General features: G+C 40.7%; 1 protein-coding gene across 3 annotated transcripts in view; it reads left to right on the forward strand.

Moving 5' to 3' along the window:
• Positions 1 to 20,901, forward strand: part of METAP1D (methionyl aminopeptidase type 1D, mitochondrial) — a 102,880-nt gene that overhangs the window by 70,233 nt on the left and 11,746 nt on the right. For all 3 annotated transcript variants that reach the window (XM_066637643.1, XM_066637661.1, XM_066637653.1), the window contains exon 6: positions 255 to 418. In XM_066637643.1, coding sequence (XP_066493740.1) covers positions 255 to 418 — 164 coding nt within the window. The remainder of the gene's footprint in view (positions 1 to 254; positions 419 to 20,901) is intronic.

Genomic DNA, 20,901 nt, shown 5'->3' on the forward strand with positions numbered 1-20,901 from the left:
TCTAAAGAAAGCATGTCCCTAAGATTTTATTTAACACTTACATACCTTCCAATGATAATGAGGATCACAATTATAGACAAAAGCAAGCTTTTCCCCAACCTCTCCCCTCCATGTTCTGTTCTGTTTGTTTTATTTTTTGAAAGTTAACATTAAATGTATCTGAAAAGAAAGCTAAAGATGTACTTTAGTTAAGGTGGTATCTGAGAGTAACTGTAAAATGAAAATGTCTCTTTTACATTTCTGCATGTGTTTAGGTGTATTTCAATGGCTACCATGGTGACACTTCCGAAACAATTTTACTGGGCAATGTGGATGAGTCTGGTCAAAAGTTAGTGGAGGTTGCCAGGAAATGTAGAGATGAAGCAATTGTAGCTTGCAGACCCGGGGCTCCTTTCTCTGTAATTGGAAACACAATCAGGTAAGCCTTATACTGACAAGTAAAGGGAAGGCTGGCAAGTGGGACAAAGGTTATTGGTGGTTTGGTATAAAGCTGATGACATGTTTTATGATTCAGAACCATCATTTCAGTCTGATACCACTATGTGAACTGCCAGGCTATAATGTTGTTCCCTGGATAAGAAAGGATTTTTAAAAGTAAATTACGCAAGGCAGGGTCAGCATAGATACCTGTCGAAAGAGCCAAAGACATTTCTAAAACAGGCTGCCGTCTTACCTTTGCAGGTATGATTGGTACCTGCTTTGACTACCATCATAAAATCATGTTATGATGATTGGAGGAAGAGGCTCGTATATTCATTGCATAGTAAATAACGTTAGCAAGGAATTTATTAATATAATGAAAAACTGTAAAAGGCCATCCTTGAAGAAAGGCCATCATTCTCATGAGAATAGCACTTCATGCATATGACAAAGTGGTTCTTGTATTACTATGCCATAATAAAACTTAGCCTGTAAGGTCTCATAGGACTCTTCATCATTTTTGCTGCAACAGACTAAACATGGTAACACCCCCCCCCCCAAAAAGATGTTCATTACTTTAAAAAAAATCTCCCTTTTCACATAAAAATAAATACAAATATGAAGTCAGGAAATCTTGTAGGAGCCCCCCCCCCCCCCCAACACACTATTTTTATTGATCCTGGTGCAGTATGGTACCATTGGAATGGTCAATCATATTCTGGTTGATTAAAACAAGTTACTGGATATTCTTTTTTCTGAAATCAGGCCTTTCACCATTTCATTAATGTGTTTACTACTGACTGCTAGGAAAAAAGGATTTATTGAATCTTGATGGCCCTAAGACATGCATGGCTCAGAATCTTGAAAAGATGCTGTCTTCCCACCCCCACCCCCTTGGTATGAATCTTCAAATACTTTAAGAGAAATAAGAAAAGAGAGCAGCAAAATATCTGTTTGATGTATTTATAGCTTTAAAAATATTGTAACAGAGTCTGAATCAAACTTTAGTAAAACCACTTTGGGTTATATCTGAGAAGCTTTTATTGAAGACTTTGTATAAAATTGTGTTTTTGACAGTTTTAAATTATAGGCTAACTAGCCTGGGGAAAAAGGATAGTGTCTTTCTGTTCTTTCATAGGAAATGTTGAATCAGACCCCTACTGGGAAAAGAAATTTAATGCATATCTCACTATCTTACTGTCCATGAATATAATAGAAGTGAATTCAAAATGTAGTTTTATTTTTGCAAATGGGATGAGTCGATGGATGCACCTCCATATTTTTGAACACCTAGGGTTCAACAAATTTACTGGTGGTGCTCTTGCATTTTAACAAAATTTATTCTCAAGTCGAAGGGGGCACAGAAGACGAGATTCTTATTCAAGCATTCTCTCGAGCACTGCATTCATGGCTGTGTCTAAAGGGCATGTCAGCCTTTGATTCTCTCTGAGAGGTAATTATCCTTTTCCTGTCACGGAACAACAAATGATAGCTAACTACAGAGGCACATTTGCAGTAGTCACATTCATCAACTGCAGGGGAAAAAAATTCAATTTAATTGTGCAACACAGCTGCACATAGGCTTTTTGAGCATTTCTGTTGTTCTCCCTGTCTTGCTATTCCTCCCTACCAGATCTATTTTTTAAACTTTTTTTCCTCCCTGCTTATTTTTTTCTCCCCCCCCCCTTTTTTGTCTCGTCTTCCATTTTTACTCTCTATACTTTCTTGTTAAAGTAATTTTCCTTTGTGGCTCTCATTCTTTTTCCCCCCCATTGAAGGCTATGAATGTAGAAAATTATCACAATTACTCATATAATTGAGCCTCTTTGTAGCAAGTGCAACTCCAGTAGCCTTTCTCCATCATGAAAATGGTTTCATTATAGGGTTTTTCATATTCTCTGACACCATCTACACAGAGGAACAGGCGTGCAGATGAGATGTACTAGGAATAGGGTAGATCAGGAAGGTCACAGTGGGAATAATTAGCTCTGCTATGGAAAGAGCATCTAGGCCTTTTACTGCTACATAAATGTACTGTCCGTGGCTTTTAGTCACAAAAAAACTTACTAACAAATGGAGCTCCCGCCTACTACTTTGAAAAAAAGATTTGTATCAACACTACAATTTTCCATCATTAAGACTAATAACACAGAGCCTAGTATACATCAAGGGGAATAAAAAGAAAAATCTCACATTCAAGTGGCGGCTGGGTGCTGACCTTTGTTCCCTTTTTTTGTGTACGACTTAACTCTTTACAAAAAAGAGCCACATGCCACACCAACATGCAGGTGAACTCCAGCCAGTGCTAGCAAAGTACAGCGTTCACTTGGAAAATCTGATAAATCTCCATGTAAGATCATGCATTTCATTAGATTCACCACATTAATTCTTGTTGTATTTAAAAAAAAAGTGGGGAGAAAAAGAAAGAGAAGAAGAGCAGCAGCAGAATTGAAGTGACATTGTTCTTGCTCTCTCTCTTTCTCTCCCTTTTCCTTTTTCTTGAGATATTGATGCAGAGGTCAGTATTTTCACAGCATGTAAATGTGTATGCAAAGCTCTGTTGAAAAGTAAATTAATCTGGATTGGTCCATGGTCACAATTACATTCAAAATAACAGATCACAATCATCTGCGTTCCCCTTGCCCCACCCTTTGATATCTTACTCTGTGTTTTAAATATGTTGCTTTGTTTAAATCTTCATACAGCTAAAGGTTTTTATGGCCTGTTGCATAAAACAGGCCATGTCTGTCTATAGGTCTTTTGTAATGTTATATTCACCCAAGCAAAACTTGAAATATGATAGGGACCAAATGTAGATTTCTGCCTTATAGATGTTAGACATCAAAATTTGAAAATTTGAAAAATGGAGATGTCAAAATTTGAAAAGTTTCCTTCTTCCTACAAAGGCACTCTATAGCATTGCAGAGCATATCTTTAGATAAATACAATATGTGAATATATAGAATGGGTATAAATTGATTCTGTAATCCAGAATGTTATATGATTATATGATTAGACATTTTAAAAATCATTTTGTAGTAAATCTTATCAGACAAATGCATACTTTTTTTGGGGGGGGGGATTAAACTGACGATTGGTTTCCTTTATCTATGCAATTACTAATCTATTTGGGTTTAGTCAATATAAGTTGATCACCAAAACTCAGATCCACTTCTGTTTCCATTGCGCTTCACCTGATTGTTCTTTATGTATCATTTATGAGACTTTTTTTTAATTTGCAAAAATCCTATATAAATTATAGTTTTAAAAACAGTGAACCAGGATCCCTGAAACTGGTTGCCTAGATCCAAACAAATGCAAACATAGTTATCATTAGATCAAACCAATTTCAAACTTGTAGTTAAAATTACTGAGATAAGAGTATCAATAAATGGTTTCTAAATGTTTTAACTTATAAATATATGTTTTGATATTAACTTAGAACAATACAAAGGCAGACTTTAAAGAAAGAAATCTGTTTCTATCAGATTATGCACATTTAAACAATAAGTGGCTCAGGCAAAATAAGTCATTTTAATGTCATCTGTGATAGATTTTCTTTGACAGCTACTGTAAATTACAATTACACTGCTTCTTCTTGCACTTGAAAGTAAGCATTGCAATAAATTATCTTTTATTTCAATCCATCATGTCTGCCTTTCAGAAACAGAGCACCTCAAATAAAAGTTCAGCACAATTGTAAGAAAAATATAGTAATTTGTGTTAGTTTCAAACTAAAAATGTACCTTTCTTTAGGGAGAAAACCCACAATTGTGGGCTTTCAAGAATATTACTAATTATACTTCACCATTCATTGTCATTATAGGGAATCCCTGAACTTACACATTCCCTTATTTTCCAAAGCAGCAAGCTTAGAACTATCTCAAGCTCTCCCAAGAGCATTGGGTAGCCAACCTTTAAAATACCTTGTAATTTGTTACCACTAAACAATTAATAATCTAGAATGTCTGTTCAAAAATTGACTTACATCTACATTGCTGGTTATCCTGCTTCTACTTTTGTCTGATTAACACAACTAGTAGTAGTATTTTGGCATCTACCACCCCTCCAATGCTTTGTATTAGGAATAAACCCAATATCTTCATATGTTTGCTTGTAAAGAAGCAACTGCTGTTTCTAAGAATGTATACCCATGATCTGATTTCCATTATTCTGCTGCCCTTCCTTACCCCTCCTTCTGTTAAATCTCTTGTGAGGATTATGCGATTTTGCATTTGACTGTTGTGATCTTACTTGCTTCTTAATAAGCTTTTTTTTTTTTTAAAAAAAGCATTTTCTGTGTCTTTCTCCCAACATAGAGATTAGTAAGGCCTGTCTAGCAAATCTGCATGAATGTGCAATTAGATAAAAAGGGGGGAACCCGCCCTTACACATTTTACCTCTTGGACCTGAGTGCTGGACAAAGGACCAGAGCTCATGGAAGCTTAACAGGGTGCTATGGACTCTATCAGTGAGAGAGAGCTGTACTGGGATTTTCACACATTAGCATCTATGTGCATGGGTAAATGAGGTTTACTTCCAGTAATTTCAATACAGTACTATCACTCCAAACTTGAGCCAGTTTGCACAATCCTTTTCTGTGTTGTTTTTCGTCTGTCCACAGAAGACGTCTTTCCTAAGAATACACTTTCATGGAGAAATGTGATTTATGAACCAATGGTTCATAAGTAGGTTCAGCCCCAGGATCCAGGTGACAATTTTTCCATTTGCTGCAGTCACAGGACCTTCTGCTAGCTAACTGTACCTGTGATCACAGAGTTAGCATAAGATGTTTCATCATATGAGCTGAACCATTAGGATATTTGGGCAGAAAATATATTGTGTAACCTGGCATAAAGATTGCACCATACTTCAATGCAGACTAGGCAAGTTAGATGTGTTCCATGTCTTCCTCGTTTTTTTACCAGCAGTGAAAACTGAATGCCAGCTACACTTTGGCGCAAATTACTTCTACCTCTGAAAGGACTATCTGGTAATTACTCCATGTTGAGTCTACATAAAAATTGATTTTAAAACAGTGTAATTGATAAAAATTGATTTTAAAACATTCTGATATACCTGTACGCAAGAACTATAATTTTCATAGACTGAAGGCCGTTTGAAACCTGCACAAGTGCCATGGTATGGCACCATCTCAGAATTAAGTGCGTGAGTGGGTTCACATCTTTGAGATCTTCCCCCTAAAGTTTCACATTAGGAAGAAGCTTCTAGCTGAGCATCCTTCCTGATATATGTTCCAAATAGCACATCTTTGAGAGCATTTTCACAGGAGCTACCCCACTGTTGATTGAGGTGGTATTTTCACTTGAAAAAACTATAGTATGCCTGTGCATATTTGAATGGCCCTTTGAGGTTCTTTTCTTCAATAAGTCTTCTGCATCCAAGTGGGTCACATCAATTTCCTAAATATTCCTATATTTCCTCGATATTTTCTTAAACATTCTCGCTTTCCCAAAATGTCCTTTTTCAATGTCTGCTTTACAGGCCTGCCAGTTGGAAAGAGATAGAGTGCATGCCATACTCAAATGGCCAAATCTCTCAGTATTCTCCAAAGCCACAAACTTCTTCTAACCCAGCTTAACTGATAGATCCTCTCATGGCTGTTTCTTATTTTAACTGAGAGAAAAAGATAAGGAGATAACCATGAATCTCTGTCACTAAACACTTCAGATGGGATTTATTTCACTTTCATCATGGAAGGCTTACAAACTCAGTATTGCCTCCCAAAGTTTTCCCCAGCATGATTTTGTCACGCACACTTTGAACTTTCATACTTCCGCTAGGATCCCATGAGATTCTTCAGAAACTGTTGGCGGTAAGAGAAACCTCAGCTTTCTGCTATATAGTTTTCTATCAGTCGAACTTCGAACCTGATACCAGTCCTCTTGGCATCATCTCAAGGAGAGCATTTTGGCAAGATTTCATCCAGCCTCTTTTCTCTGGAATTTCTATAAGCATTGGACTTGCTGTCGTTTTCCTTTTACTGGATCTTATGCCTGAGGGGCCAGGCTTTCACTTCAGTTTTCAACCCCCCTCTCTGCTGTCACTTATCTGTCGAACACACAGAGTACTGCCAGATGTGTAGCACTGGATTTCAAAGTGTCCTATGGAAGTCTGTCTTGAATTCACTCTCCAGTTCCATCTGTCATGGGCTGGTAGTTTTAAAAACTTTAAGCAATGATTTTTACATGTTTTCTTACAGATGCAGTGCTTAATGTCCCAGCAGACAGAATGCTGTGATTTGATCTGAGAAATCTCAGTTCAGATTCCAAGTCCAGCCATAGTCTCATCTATTGGTCTTACATAAGTCAGTCTCTTCCATTCATCTGTAAAATGGGAGAAAACAATGTACTTTGCAGAGTGAGATTGCAACTCACTATGCAAAGGGCCTTCTGTTGCTCTGCCAACAGAATAAAGCCAAATTCATTTAGTGAACCTGAGTGAAAGATTTCCTAGATTGTCATGTTCTGAATGGAAGAAAATACAAGAATTGTCTAGTACAGTGTTTCTCAAACTATGGTTCGGGACCCACTAGGTGGGTCATGAGACAATTTCAGGTGGGCCCCATTCTTTTCAATATTTTATTTTTAATATATTAGACTCGATGCCAGCATGATATGTGACTGCATTTGGGGAAACATTATAGACCTGTACTTTTAACAAACTACTATGTATATTCTTTTAACAATAATAAAGGAAACTTACTCCTGGGTAAGTGTGGGTAGGATTGCAGTCTAGGATAGTTAAAAATTTTCCTGCTTGACGATGTCACTTCCGGTTATGACATCACTTCCGGTGGGTCCCGACAGATTCTCATTCTGTCCCAGTGGGTCCCAGTGCTAAATGTGTGAGAATCACTGGTCTAGTATGTGCTGTCTGTACTGTTGCACAATCTGTTTTAGAATAAATGTAAGTTAAGTTAAATTTCTTAAATGATATTTTGGCTAATTTCAAAACATAGAGAAGCTGCAACTAAAGCCTCCCTAAAGTCTTAACCTGTGCTCCTACAGCTGTTTTTTTTTTTAATTTCAAATAGTGATAATGTAGAGTGAAGATCTAACTATCATTATTCAAGGTGCACTATACATGCTCAGAGGCACTTTGCTCCCTTATTAACTCTGTAGGTCTTCATAACTTAAAAGTATATTCCATAAGCCAGGCCATTGTGACCTCAGATGCCACCCATCCCCACCGCCACACACTGTAAGGTGGAAAAAAAGCCCCCTACTGTATATTCACAAAATTTCCTCAAATCTATAAGTGCAAAACTTCTAACTTTTTAACTGAATTTTAACTGAATTTTTAATTTTTAATTTTAATTTTAGCTGAATGTGATTTAATTTGTTTAATTGTATGTGATCCACTTGGTGTTTCGTCTTGTTCTAAGGTTTTGTTTTTAACGTTTTGTTCCTGTTGTATGCTTTTAGTCTTGTAAGCTGCCTTAACAGTCTGAACCTAACCAGTGCTGATGCAGCAGAGCCACACAGCCCACACTGTATCAAGCTCTGGGAAGGAGCAGGCTAGAGATCTCCTTGAGGAAAGAGAACATTTGTTCCCTTACCCATGCTGAGCCCCAGCCTGTGCAGTGGGGCTACTCAGATTTGTGCCAGCTAAATTGCTGACAAAACTCTGAGAAGCTCTGTGTTGGGCTTTCAGGCCTGGGAGAACATACAGGACTTGGCTTAGGCCAGCACCACTGGTCCCGACCCCTCCAGGGCCTCATCCACTGCCCAGTTACACCCCCCTCACTCCCCATCTTGCCTTACCCCTGCACTGCCCAGCGGTAGCTTACCTGCTCTGTTGAGTATAGTATATGAATGCAGCACTGGTGGGATGGCACAGGCCTTCTTGCCAGTGCAGACTACTCACCAGGTGCTACAGACACGCTTTAAAGCACATTTGAGACACTTTAGTCCAGCACAGCAGCCACTCCGCCAGTGTTAAGGTTGGGATTTCACAATGAGTTCCTTTACCAGGAGAAAGGTGGAGTATAAATAAAATTTAAAAAAAAATTTAACTTTGACTTAAAGACTTCAAATGATAAAGATAGCACCACACCATTAGGGCAACCTGTTCTGATACCACTACTAGTCTTCTAGATAGAATGCCCTTCAATCTCATCCAGTCTCATCTTTTCAACTGCAGTTTGTGAGTGTAGTGGCTTCAGTTAGATTCCCATGTTTCCTCTGCCCTGAAGAGGCCAATGCATTTCTTCTGTAGCTCCACGCATCCCTTCTATCTGTGTTGATGCAGGTTATTTGGATTTCATTGTTTGGCTGGGGCAGAAAAGGATTCTATAACTGCAAATGGAAATCTTCCATATTCAAGCATTTTACTCAAAATGGAACTGAACCGACCTTGTAATGTATCCAGAATCCCATGATTCAGGTTGTGTAAGTTTTAAGTAGATAAAATAAGATTGGAAAGTTTGGTTGAGTGAGTGGCTTTAGAATCCAATAAGACCACCACATTTTGCACAGATGAGTAGCTACTATTGTGTAGTCTAAAAAGGGCCACATAGCCTGAAATGTGTTGGAATTTAGATGTTATACATTTGTGAATAATACAAATTCTACACGCCTTTTTTTTGCCTTCTGATTTTGTGCAATTGTTCTCTCTTTTTGGGTCGCAGTTTTGCCTAAACTGCAACTTCAAAGCAAATTCAGCTTAAAAAATCTTTTAAAACTCAACCTTGGAGAGTATATACTATTTATAAAAGTGGTTTTACAATGCCATTTTTGCACAGAGGTCAAGTGTACATGAACAGGTTTTCTGTTTTGATGTCATTCCATAGCAACCTTAAGCTCTCACACTGCTGTCCTGAAAGTAGAGACGAGCCTAACAATAGCCAGGTATCTTGGTCAGCCTGGGTCAATGCAATCAAAGTTCTTGGATTTAAGTCTTCCAAAATAAGGGCACAGGAGAAGAAAACTGATTTATATCCAAGCAGTAAAAACAAATGGTTTGGAATAAACTTGAATTAACTGTTGGAAGTAAACTGATACAAATGACTGTAATAGAAAACAAGAAATCAGATCGTTTGATCAAGGAAAAGCAGACAAGGATGATACTCTGAGTTCCAGTTGCTACTGTTTCTAGCCATGCAACATTTTTGCAGAATGGTAAGTCAAAGAGGGGAGATTTGTCTCTTTTCAATCAGGTGTAATTTGCAGTACAGTAACACAGCCTGAGACTTCACTTAAGCAGATTCTGCATCTATTGTCAGCATAGATGGCTCATGAGATCTATGGCTCAGAAGTACACTACACTGCTAGCCTGATTTATGTATTCTGCTCACTACTGACCCACAATAAACTTGGAAAGTAGATAAGTCCTTAGTGGTGGTTGTGTGGTCCAGGACACTTTTGGGTTTTTGCAAAGCTGTTTTGGGCTATTAAACTACGTGGATATATCACCTGAGCTGTGAACAGGTCAATCTTCAGGATTTTGAATGGCCTACCAGTCTTGAAGATCTTATCTTAGTCAAGAATTATAAACCACTTAGAAACTGAAAGTAACAAGTGGGGGATCTTGAAATGAAGGAGGAATTGCTGTCAATCCGCAAACGGTTTAAGGTTGCTTAATGCTGTTTGACACTGAGTTCAGATGTACTGACTTAAAACTGTTTGGGAATCACATCCTGAATGTCTCTGTGATTAAGAAAACCTTGAAAAACCTTTACGTGAACTACATAACTGAAAACAAATAGAATTTTCACCAAATTAATAACAGCTTATTGAAATTGTTTTTACGATGTGGAGAAATTGTGAATGTATGTTGTATCTTCTCCCTTTCCATTCACATGCCCCAACCTACACACCCCATTTTCTTTCCTGCTCACATGAGGGTTATCCCATGCATGCCCCAAGGATACACGTTTCACACATATAGGCTGCAATCCTATATACCTTACCTGGAAGTAAGGTCCATTGAGTTCAATGGGATTTTCTTCTGTGTAGATATGTATAAGAGTGTGCTGTCAAGCCATACAGTTAATCACCAGTACAATCATAATATTGCCATGTATATCTGCATCCATTTTCGCCAAGAAGGGACAGCCCCATCTATAGGTACTTGTTTCATGGGCAGTTTAGCTCCCTATCAATCAAAATAGTCTTACTCATTCTGAGGTATCACAGAAGTTCAGGCAGTTATGGGATAGGTGGGCTTCTTTGAATGAAGTAAAGCCAGACTTCTTACAATCAAAAGCTTTTGACTTTTGCAAACTTCAGCCCTCATGAAAAGTGTTCTCCGTATTTTGGTGGTGATTTATGGACCAGGAACAGGGCAAAAATGTTTGCCTATTCAGAGTGAGAGCAGGAATATGTGATATCATTTTGTAGCCAAGTAGATTGGCTATGTGGTGTAGTCAGGAAACTATTCAGAGTGGAGGTAATGTTTCCTTTCAGATAGAAGAATATTGTTTTGTTTTGCTAAATGGTATTGAAGTAGCTTTTGAGAAAAGTAATGAACTGATGCAAAAAATGTTAACTTTTGAAGGGTATTTTGGATGACATTTTGGGTTCATGTCCTCCCACACCTGAGCCTCTTTTAACTTGAAAAATGTTTGACCTCCTAAAATTCAGTGCAGCCCTTGTCACTCTGAACTGTGGCTTCACTAGGGTTTGCGTCACTTGGAGTGGGAGGCTAGCATGTCACCCCCATTATGGACTTCTTCCCATATATAGTGGCAACACATCATCACCCCACCCCTCTGGTTTTTTTGCTATAACTTTTGACAGTATAGAGCAACCATTTGCAACCATTTCCAACACTGGAATTTGAGGGAAGGTCATTTATTAATAGGGCCAATGGGACATGTGAGCCCCCACTGGCAGTATGGTGTGCCTTGTCAATTGTCAAAAACCTGGTGGTGTGCCTTGACCATTTTAGTGCCTTGTCAGTGTGCCATGAGATGAAAAAGGTTGAAAATCACTGGTATAGAGATATTTCAACATGATTTGTTTCATTTCATTCTGCTATAAATTACTCATTGAACAATATATAATATGGTATTATTCCTAAAAACCGTGATTTTGGTCAGTAGCAATGCCACCCCCTCCGTGTGTGTAACCTGGTGTGGCCCACAGCCCCCTAGCCATGCTACTGAGACTGCAATCCTACACAGTTTCCTGAAAATGAGTTCCATTGGACACAATAGGACTTGCCTCTGAGTAGACATGCATAGGATTGCACTGTGAACCTGATATTCTAAGCCTCCTGTGCTCTTGGATACACAGTCTGGAGGCAGCCTTCCAAATTTTCCTTTCTGTTTTCTTTCTGTTCCTGTGTATGGTTCATCCTACTTGCTCATTGACACCTTCTTTCTTCGCATCCCAGCCCCCACAGTTTCTTCAGGTCCCTGCTTTTTAGACAATTATCTATAACTCCTCTGCCTCTTGGCCAGCCTCCTAGCACTTTTGTTCTCCAGTGTGATCTCCATGACAGGGTCAGTCCTTGTCATCTGGGAGGCTCCTCTCTCTCAGGCAGGCAGGTTCTGTTCCTGTCTTCCTGAGTGGACAGGCTCTCTTGATTGAGCTTGCCTCTAGGCACAGTAGGTTGGGTTTTTTTCTTGGTCAACTTACCTGACCTTCAAAACTGCACCCCCATGGAGTTTTGTCTCCTTCTTTTATATTTAAACAAGCTTTTAATTGGAGGAAATTGGGGGAAAGGTTTGCTGCCATTCTGCCTGAGCTACCCTGACTGCCATCCCTGTTGGGACATAAAACAGGTTGCTTCTCACCCCCCTAAGCAGCCGGACAACTATAGGGCTCACACTCCCCTCTGGTGTGAGGAAGAGCATAGGTGCCTGGCTGCAGAGCAATTCTCAGCAATGGCTGACAGCTCGAGCCCTTTCCCGCCTAAACTGCAGACTGCACCACAGCAGGAGTCTGCTACCCAGAAGCTGTGTGGAACGGGCAGAACTACTGTGCCAATTCCCACTCAAGCATTGGGGATTACAAGACAAGCCTGTTTTTCGCCAAAACACCACACCGCAGGCAAGATGCAGCAGGCATGTCAGAGCAGCAATGCAGTCCTTCAGAAGCCCCGATCTCTGGGTGATTCAATAAGGGGGCGATTTGTGCAAGGTGGCAAGCCTCTCTAGAGAGGCATCTGCAACCCCAAGTCCGAGTTCTTTGCCCCCTGCCTCTATCAACTGGGAGGAATTTACAGCCGTGATTCAGAGCATGGTTCAAGCCAATATCTCCCCCAGAATAGGCACAGGCATGGCCACCCTCCAGAGATTGCTGGTCCCTAATGCACTTCCGATCCTTTCTAATCCACATTGGGGCCAGGCTGAGCTAGACGTTGAGCTTTCTTTCTTCTCCCCCTCAAAACACAAGGTGGCTAATGGGCGAAACAGTGTCCATGGCAAGTCTCCCAATGCCCTAGCAGGGGTCTACAAACTATTCCACCAGTGGGCCACATAAATATCTGGCACAGTGTCAAAAATAAGTTGGGAAAAAAATAAGTTCAAATGAATACATCAGAAATGGAATTTAGATGAATGAATAAATGAATGAATGAATGGGCTCAAATTTCCAGGATTTCTCTAAGCACCAACACACACCACAGGAATAAAGCACAAACTATTAAGAGGTAAATTTAGAAGAGGAAATTGATTAGGAGATAAGTAATTTTTTAGTTTTAGTGATATATGATAATGATATATGATTTCCTGCACCCTTTTTTGTGTAGTGAAGTGTGTTAAGTTTTTTGTGTTATGTGTTATGTATGTTTGTTTATATTTGTTTTTGGAAAATAGTAAAAAAAAATAAAGAAAAAAAGGAATAAAGCACACACTTAAATAGACTCCCATTCCCCCACCCACAAGCACAGCTCCGGTTGTGTTTGGTCAACTGGTCCAGAGGCTTTCAGAAGACCAGGCTGGGTGTGGGCGAGACAGAGGCTTTGGAGACCCCTGCCCTAGATCTGAACATTAAGGAGGAGGAAACCTCAGGTGTTATTTTTTCAAGGAAGGGGAATCTTTTGACCAAAGAAAGTTGTAAAGTTTTGATTCTTTGGCCCAATGTGAATGACTTTACACTTACTTACATTGAAACACATCTACCATTTTGCTGCCCACTCTCCTAGTTTGGAGAGATCCTTCTGGAGCTCTTCACAATCTCTTCTGGTCTTCACCACTCAAAAAAGTTTGGTGTCATCTGCAAACTTGCCCACCTCGCTGCTCAACCCTGTCTCCAGGTCATTTATGAACAGGTTGAAAAGTACAGGTCCCAGGACAGATCCATGGGGCACTCAACTTTCCACCTCTCTCCATTGTGAAAGTTGCCCATTGACACCCACCCTCTGCTTCCTGGCCCTCAACCAGTTCCTAATCCAGGAGAGGACCTGCCCTCTAATTCCCTGACTGTGGAGTTTTCTCGGCAGCCTTTGGTGAGGGACAGTGTCAAACGCCTTCTGAAAGTCCAGATATATAATATCCACAGGTTCTTCTGCATCCACATGCCTGTTTACCTTTTCAAAGAATTCTAAAAGGTTCTTGAGGCAAGACTTACTCTTACAGAAGCCATGCTGATTCTCCCTCAGCAAGGCTTGTTCGTCTATGTGTTTTAAGATTTTATCTTTTATAAAATCTTCAGCCTTGTCTTCCAAGTTCCCTGTTCCCTATCTTTCCTACCTCTTGAGATACCTTCTCAGTTGTCATCCTTTCACACTCCAATCCCTAGGACCTGTTTGAGGCTCTGATCTTGGCCACACTGTCAACCTTCCCTTCGTTCCCAAAACCTGGGCAGCAACCTTTACAGCCATTTCCTGAAATGTAGGGAGGTTGTTTTCTGAATGGCTTCTATTCAGAAGTGTGGGAAGAGATGAAGGGGAATGAAACCAGAGCAATTTTGAGGTGGGGCAGGAAGTACACATGAAATTTTCATGTTTCAGGAAGCAGCTGGCCATTGGTTATCATCATCAAGTGTCTTTTCCCTTACATCTTTTTGGGCAGTAATAGAAACATTAGAGGTCTTCCCATTTGTTCCCATAAGCCCCTCAAAAACAGGGGGGGGGAGAGGTTAAAAAAAATGGGGATAACTGCCACTGTGAACAACCAGTGGTAAGCTGCCTCTCAAAACTGCTATCATTCCCCACCCCCAATAAGAGTGAACATGCTTGTCATTATACAGTCGCTCCTCCCCATGAATGGAATGAAGAAGATGAGGAGAAAGCATTCAGATCAACCTTATTTGTAAGCAGCATTCCATGCCATGAAATTGGCTCAGCCAGTCAGAGGCTTCACTGCCCATAATACAGCATAGGTGTTAGTATACTGTGTTTTAAGTATTTAGATCTGTATAGTAGTTGGTGGACTTGTGCCACAAGTCAGTGTTTCACAATATTGCATCCAATAATGATCTCAGTATAAAATTCCCACTGACCTAAATGGGCATTAGATTTCTGACATGCTTTTGAAAAGTCACCCAAATGAACAGATATAGCATGACATAGATCCTCAGATCAGAGTTCTGCCATGATTAGTTTTACTTGAATACTAATAGTTAAACTCAGAAAAAGAAACATGTGCACTAAATGTATGAATAAGATTATATATGTTAGGATATTAAAAATGTGATTTCCTGTTGCAAAAGTTATATTGCTGTTTTAGAGGAAGCCTGAAAAAGACAAGCTATCTTAGCATCTCAAAATAAGCAGGGAAAAGACAGACAAACCCAAATAAAAACGATTAAATTATTTGACACTAGCAAATACACTGGGGCAGGGGGAGCAGAGAGAGATTTAAAAAACCTGTAGTGCTCCATTGTAGCAGAGGAGCAAGAGAAGAAATTAGTAGTTGCTTATTCTTGTCAAATACCCAATATTTCCTGGCTGCTTTGCTCTTGTACTTGTTCAATTTTATGTATTGATAAGAATATGGTTAACTTTCCATCTTCTTCTAATTTCTGCTTCTCTTTTTGGGGCCTTCAGTGAAGCAATGCATGTTTTATAAAAACACTTTCAAATCCTATCACTTTTTTAAACCTTTAACTTCCATGTTCCTACTTCTTTGTGTCATTCTTTAACTCCCTGTGAGTATTTAGGAGATCCATAAAGACATTTGAGCTCTCATGCATCTGAGATCTATATTCTGCTGTGCTCCAAAATCAAACAAAATACTGTAATAGCTAAAGATTTTTGTTGGTGTGGTAGGCAAGTGGTAGCTAATCTATAGAACCTTTTTTTAAAAAAAAAATCCATTCAAGGTGTTATCTGTGAGCATCATTAAAAGTTATTGACCTAGTTCTCCACTCTCCCACTTTTCAACACTGGGGTGCCATTTATTGTACAGGCACCACTATTGTAATGAAAGTATGTTCTTGAGGAATGGAGCAAGTACATGGCTTGATGCAACAAAGCTGCATTGTTGCATCCTCCAAGCAGCCTTTAGAGGAGGAATACAGTCCTCACCTTCACATGCACATATGTTACTGTATTTGAAATTGAAGTTATGAGAATGTTCACCCTTTAGAAGTAGTCTACTTCATACCTTCTTGGCCCAACAGAATTCCAGTTTTCTGTGGCAATCTCATGGAAGCTGCTCCCGGACTTCTTAAGATATTGTTTCAGCATTGTCGAACCAATTTTCCCAAAGTAAGGTGTTACCAATTTACAACTGCAGTTTGTCATGCATTTATCTTTCCTGGTCCACAGTAAGATGGGGATGCACTGCTGTGCCCATTTTAAGGGTACAAAACAATATTAGTCAGCAGTGTCTCTGTAATATACTTTGGCTTTTGGGGAACAGGAATTGGGCCAGTTGGTACCTTACACTTTTCTGTAGTGTAGTCCAACTAACTTTTCTGACTTGCAACTCGCTTTAAATTGTGATAATGGTATTAACTTATGGCTAGAATCCCTAAAGCAGGGGTGTCAAACATAAGACCTGGGGGCCTGATGCAGCCCACTGAAGCTTTTTATTTGACCCTAAGGCTCTCAGCTGCTGAGCAATGCTAAAGTGTTACTGCTGAAAGGGCAGCGCACATGAATATTGGGCTCTCACTTATCTTGAAATATGATCAAGATTTGCATATTTTCTGCCATTTGCAGCTAATGGTTTCCTAAGTGAGAAAAAGTGCTTATTTTTGGTTATGACCTGTTTAATGACATCACTTTCTCCCTCATGGCATCACTTCCGGCCCTCAGCAGGCATCATGAATGCTATTCAGCCCTCTGTGTGAAATGGGTTTGACACCCTAAAGGGTCTTCTGATTTAAGAAACCTGTCTCAAATGTCCATAATCACAGCAGTAACCTGCCACCATTGGGAGTTCAGAAATTTAAAGGTATATTTAACAGTAATTAGTTTACATTTTAATGCCAAAATTAGCATGCTAATCTGTGATGATGTGCATTTCGTTTGCAAGTTTTGTGCTTATTTTTGAGTCATTTCCCTAAATGGGCAGCTCTTTGTCATAGATGAAGATGATTCAAGTTGCTTTTATTGCATTCCTGCTATATTAGACAATATAGGTTCATACTAATGTGTTCCCTATAAAAAGTATCACTTTAGTCACCTATGTCTAACCTGGTTCTTGCAGGGTGTTCGCTTGTAAAGCTATGGCAGCCAAGCAACTTAGGTTTAGCCCAGCGGTTTTCAACCGCTGCTGCCTCAGGTGTGCCACGGGACCACAGCAGACAAGCAGCAGCCGCGCACGTGGGGGAAGCAGCTGCTTTGAGCCTCATGCGCAGCAGAAGAAAAAGGAGCAGGCAGCCAGCGAAGGCACTGGTCGCGGCTGCTTTGCACCTCCTGTTGTTGCTTGCTCCTGCTCTGGAGCAAGATGAAGGCTGCAACCTGATCCCAGTTTACCTGGGAGTAAGCCCCATTGATTATTAAGGGGCTCATTTTTTAGTAGACACGCCTAGGATTGAGTATTACGTCCGTGTTGCCTCCTCTGCGTGCTGACTGGGCTATCAGAGAAGCTTGGAGGAGGTCCCGGCGGGCAGAGTGAGTGAGAACGAGGGAGCCAGGAGCAGGCAAGCAGGTATGAAGTGAGTGAGTCTGCTGAGACCATCAGCCTAAGAATTGGCTGACTAAAAGGGTCCTGGAAAGACCCTTTTCCTTGCCACAGTTTGCCTGCAACTCCCCAAAGCGACGCTCCCTGCGTTGCCTTTTGCCTTTTAGGGGAAGGGCATTGGGCCACAATCCTTTCCATACTTACCTGGGAGTAAGCCCCATTGACTAGAATGGGGCTTACTTCTGAGTAGACATGCCTAGGATGGGCTCTGAGGCTGCAATCCAATCCACACTTTCCTGGGAGTAAGCCCCATTGACTAGAATGGGGCTTCTGAGTAGACATGCTTAGGATTGGGCTTTTGGTTGCACTTTTTTTTCTTAAATACAGGAGCAGGCAATTGGCACTTCTCCCCACCCCACTCCCTCCCACAGGCACATTGCCCCCAAAATCTCATAATTGCAGTCAGCACCTCTCTTACTGTCCCTCCCTTCACTTGTTGCCACCTTCCAAAGGTTCAGAATCACTTGCTTCAAGTTCTCTCTTCCCCCCACTCCAGCTGAATCCTGTAGTTGTTTCACTCATGTCTCTTCATTGCCCCTCACCTCACAGCTCTCCACTATGTGCTCAGTCTGACCTCTCTTTGCCAGCACTTTCTCACATAACACTTTTCATCCTTTCCAGAATCACATATACTTTCCTCTCCAAGCTTCTTGTGAGTTTCTTTGTCATGAAATAATATAATTTTATTAACAATTAATTATAATGTAGTGATTTAATGTAAATAAAAAACTGGTAGAGTGCCTTGACAATTTTAGTGCCTTGTCGGCGTGTCGTGAGCTGAAAAAGGTTGAAAATGGCTGGTTTGGCCTGTGATTGTATGAGCTACTATAGGTGACCTTTTCTTTAAAATGCTTGTTCTCCTTGTGTAAGCTTAAACCCAAACACAGGCCTCCCCCCAAAAAACCCCTTTTATTTGGGGGAGGGGCCAGCCAGCAGCAGAGCAGGTGTGTCTTTCTCGAGCCCTTGAAATGCATTCTGTTTTTCCCCAAAAACTGTGGATCTGAGGAGATCCGAGGATTGTTTGTCAGGAGAGACAAACTCCTCCATGTGATGGCACGATTCCTTAGGAGATAAGGGCCGACCAGGGGAGTGTTCCCAGGAGATTCCGCTGTCTTGGCCGCAATGGTGTAGAATTCATGCTGAATCAAGCTGAAGGCCCCAGCAGGGAAAGACGTTGAAAGACTTAAGTAAGTGTTATTCCATTTGTGTATGCCTGGCGTGGACTGAGTAATTCATTGCCTGATTATTTTTTTGCCATGAGAAGAGGAGGAGGGGGGAAGCTGTCTATCTGTGTAAGGAGAAACCTTAGAAGAGATTTACCAAGCTTGTTATGGATATATAAATATAACTACAACTTTACAGCTTTGAATTTCGGTGGATTACAAATTAAGTGTCCTTGGAAAGTTTGTGTATTGGAGCGTTTATTGCCTTGGTTTGATGATATTGTTTGGGATTGCCTGAAAGAGCGACTGGATTGCCTGAAAGAGCTGGCTGAAAGAGCTGACATTCCTGCAGATCAAGGAATGGCATTGCCAAGGCTACAACTATAAGCAAGATAAGAGAAATATGAACAAAACAAAAACAGTGCACCAGTGACATCTAGTGACATCTAGTGGATTCGAAAAGACATTGCAAGAATTGAATTTGTGTTTAAAATTGAAGCAAGGAAGATAATACGCTGAGGACATCTAGTGATCTTAAAGAACATTGCAAGCAGAAGGTTTTACTTGACTATAATTTTTTTCTGTTACTGTTGATGAGTGACTAGAGCAGTGGTTCTCACCCTTTTCAGCCTGGGACCCACTTCTGAGTATGACTATCTGTCTGGGACCCATTGGAAGTGATGTCATCAACCTGGAAGTGGTCATGGCAGGAAGTGACATCATCAAGCAGGACATGGCATCACTGTGATATCAGAGTTGGCTGTGATTTTATCAAACAGGAAGTGACATCACTGTTCTTACCTAGGAACTCAAACTGTAAATGACAGGAGAAAATATTCCAGCTCAGAAGCTTCTTCCAATTCTTCCCCCCCCCCCACTACCATTGTACCATATCAGAAGTAAGCCCTTCTTACTGCCCATTGTGTTAAGTTGGGAACATCATTTAATGTAGCTTTGTGATATTCTCCAAAAGGAAAGATCCTTAAATCTTATTACTTACTCCCTGGAACTAACCTGGGTCATGGTGCTTTGGAGACAAGGATGCCAGCAGGTGAAACAGTGTTTGGGCGGGCATAGGGCAATGTGGAAGTCAGGGCTCCTGAGTTTGCAAAATTAATGACATGATTCTGTACTCTGAAAAGGTCTGGTGTTTATATTTAAAAAGGAATTATCCATTTCTACTGAATATCTTGATGCTTCCAGGAATAAATATGAAAGTTTAACAACCTGCATCTGTAAAACCACCACCAAGAAGTAGGAAGTTTTAAACATATGCCAGAACTGTCAGCTGGCAACAATAAAGCAAAATTGGTGAAAGACCATGGCAGAGCTGTAATTCTCTGAAGATTGAACCAGGTCCAAATCCTAACCAACTTTCCAGCACTGGCATAGCTGTGCCAATGGAATGTGTGGTGTATCTTGCAATTGGGTGGCACTCATAGAAGCCTCCTCAGAATAAAGGAATATTTGTTGCCTTACCTCAGAGTTGCATTGCCCTTATGTCAGTGCTGGAAAGTGGGTTAGGATTGCGCCTGCAGAGTTACAAGCGAGGAGTGAGCCTTGTTGACTTTGAAATCACTCAGCTGCCAGGACAGCCACCACCATTTCCATCATCAGTACTGCACCCCATTTCACAAATTACCCTGAAGATTCCAAATGCTTCTCTGCCACATACACTGACTTTACTTTCAGTCAATTTCACATACAAACCTAAAGATAACCAAAATCATGGACCTGGAAGGGACATAAGAGGTCATCTAGTCCACCCCTCTGTCTGTAGCTTCTCAGACATGTGCTCGGTGCTTACTTTCAGCCCATTTCACACACAACCCTGAAGATCACCAAAATCATGGAATGACCTAAAAAGTGATCTAGTCCAACCCCGTCTCTAGCTTCTCAGGCATATGTTCAGTGCAGAACAGATGACCAAGGCACTTGAAGAACTGTATCAGATTTGTTTGACTACTTTTAATGGTGTGCATCAGAGAAGTTTGGGGTGGGGCCATGGAGCATCCCCCTCACAGCTGGAAAGATAGGGATGCCCTACTGTTCTCCTCCCAGCTGCTAAAAGGAGCCAAACAGTGGGGTAGCTATATTGGAGGCACTCGCTTGTCCTGGCCTCTCCACACTCCCTCTCGCCTAGCTGAGCACGTGGCAGCAGAGTGTGGGTGGTGAAGCCTCCTCCGCTGCCACCCATGGTCCCCACTCAGGGCGCTTTTCCACTTCCCCTCTTGCCTGCCTAAGGTTAAAGGGAGTCAAACAGAGGGGTCC

The sequence above is a fragment of the Tiliqua scincoides genome, chromosome 1 (assembly GCF_035046505.1).
Source record: "Tiliqua scincoides isolate rTilSci1 chromosome 1, rTilSci1.hap2, whole genome shotgun sequence".
In the NCBI taxonomy this organism is placed as follows: domain Eukaryota; kingdom Metazoa; phylum Chordata; class Lepidosauria; order Squamata; family Scincidae; genus Tiliqua; species Tiliqua scincoides.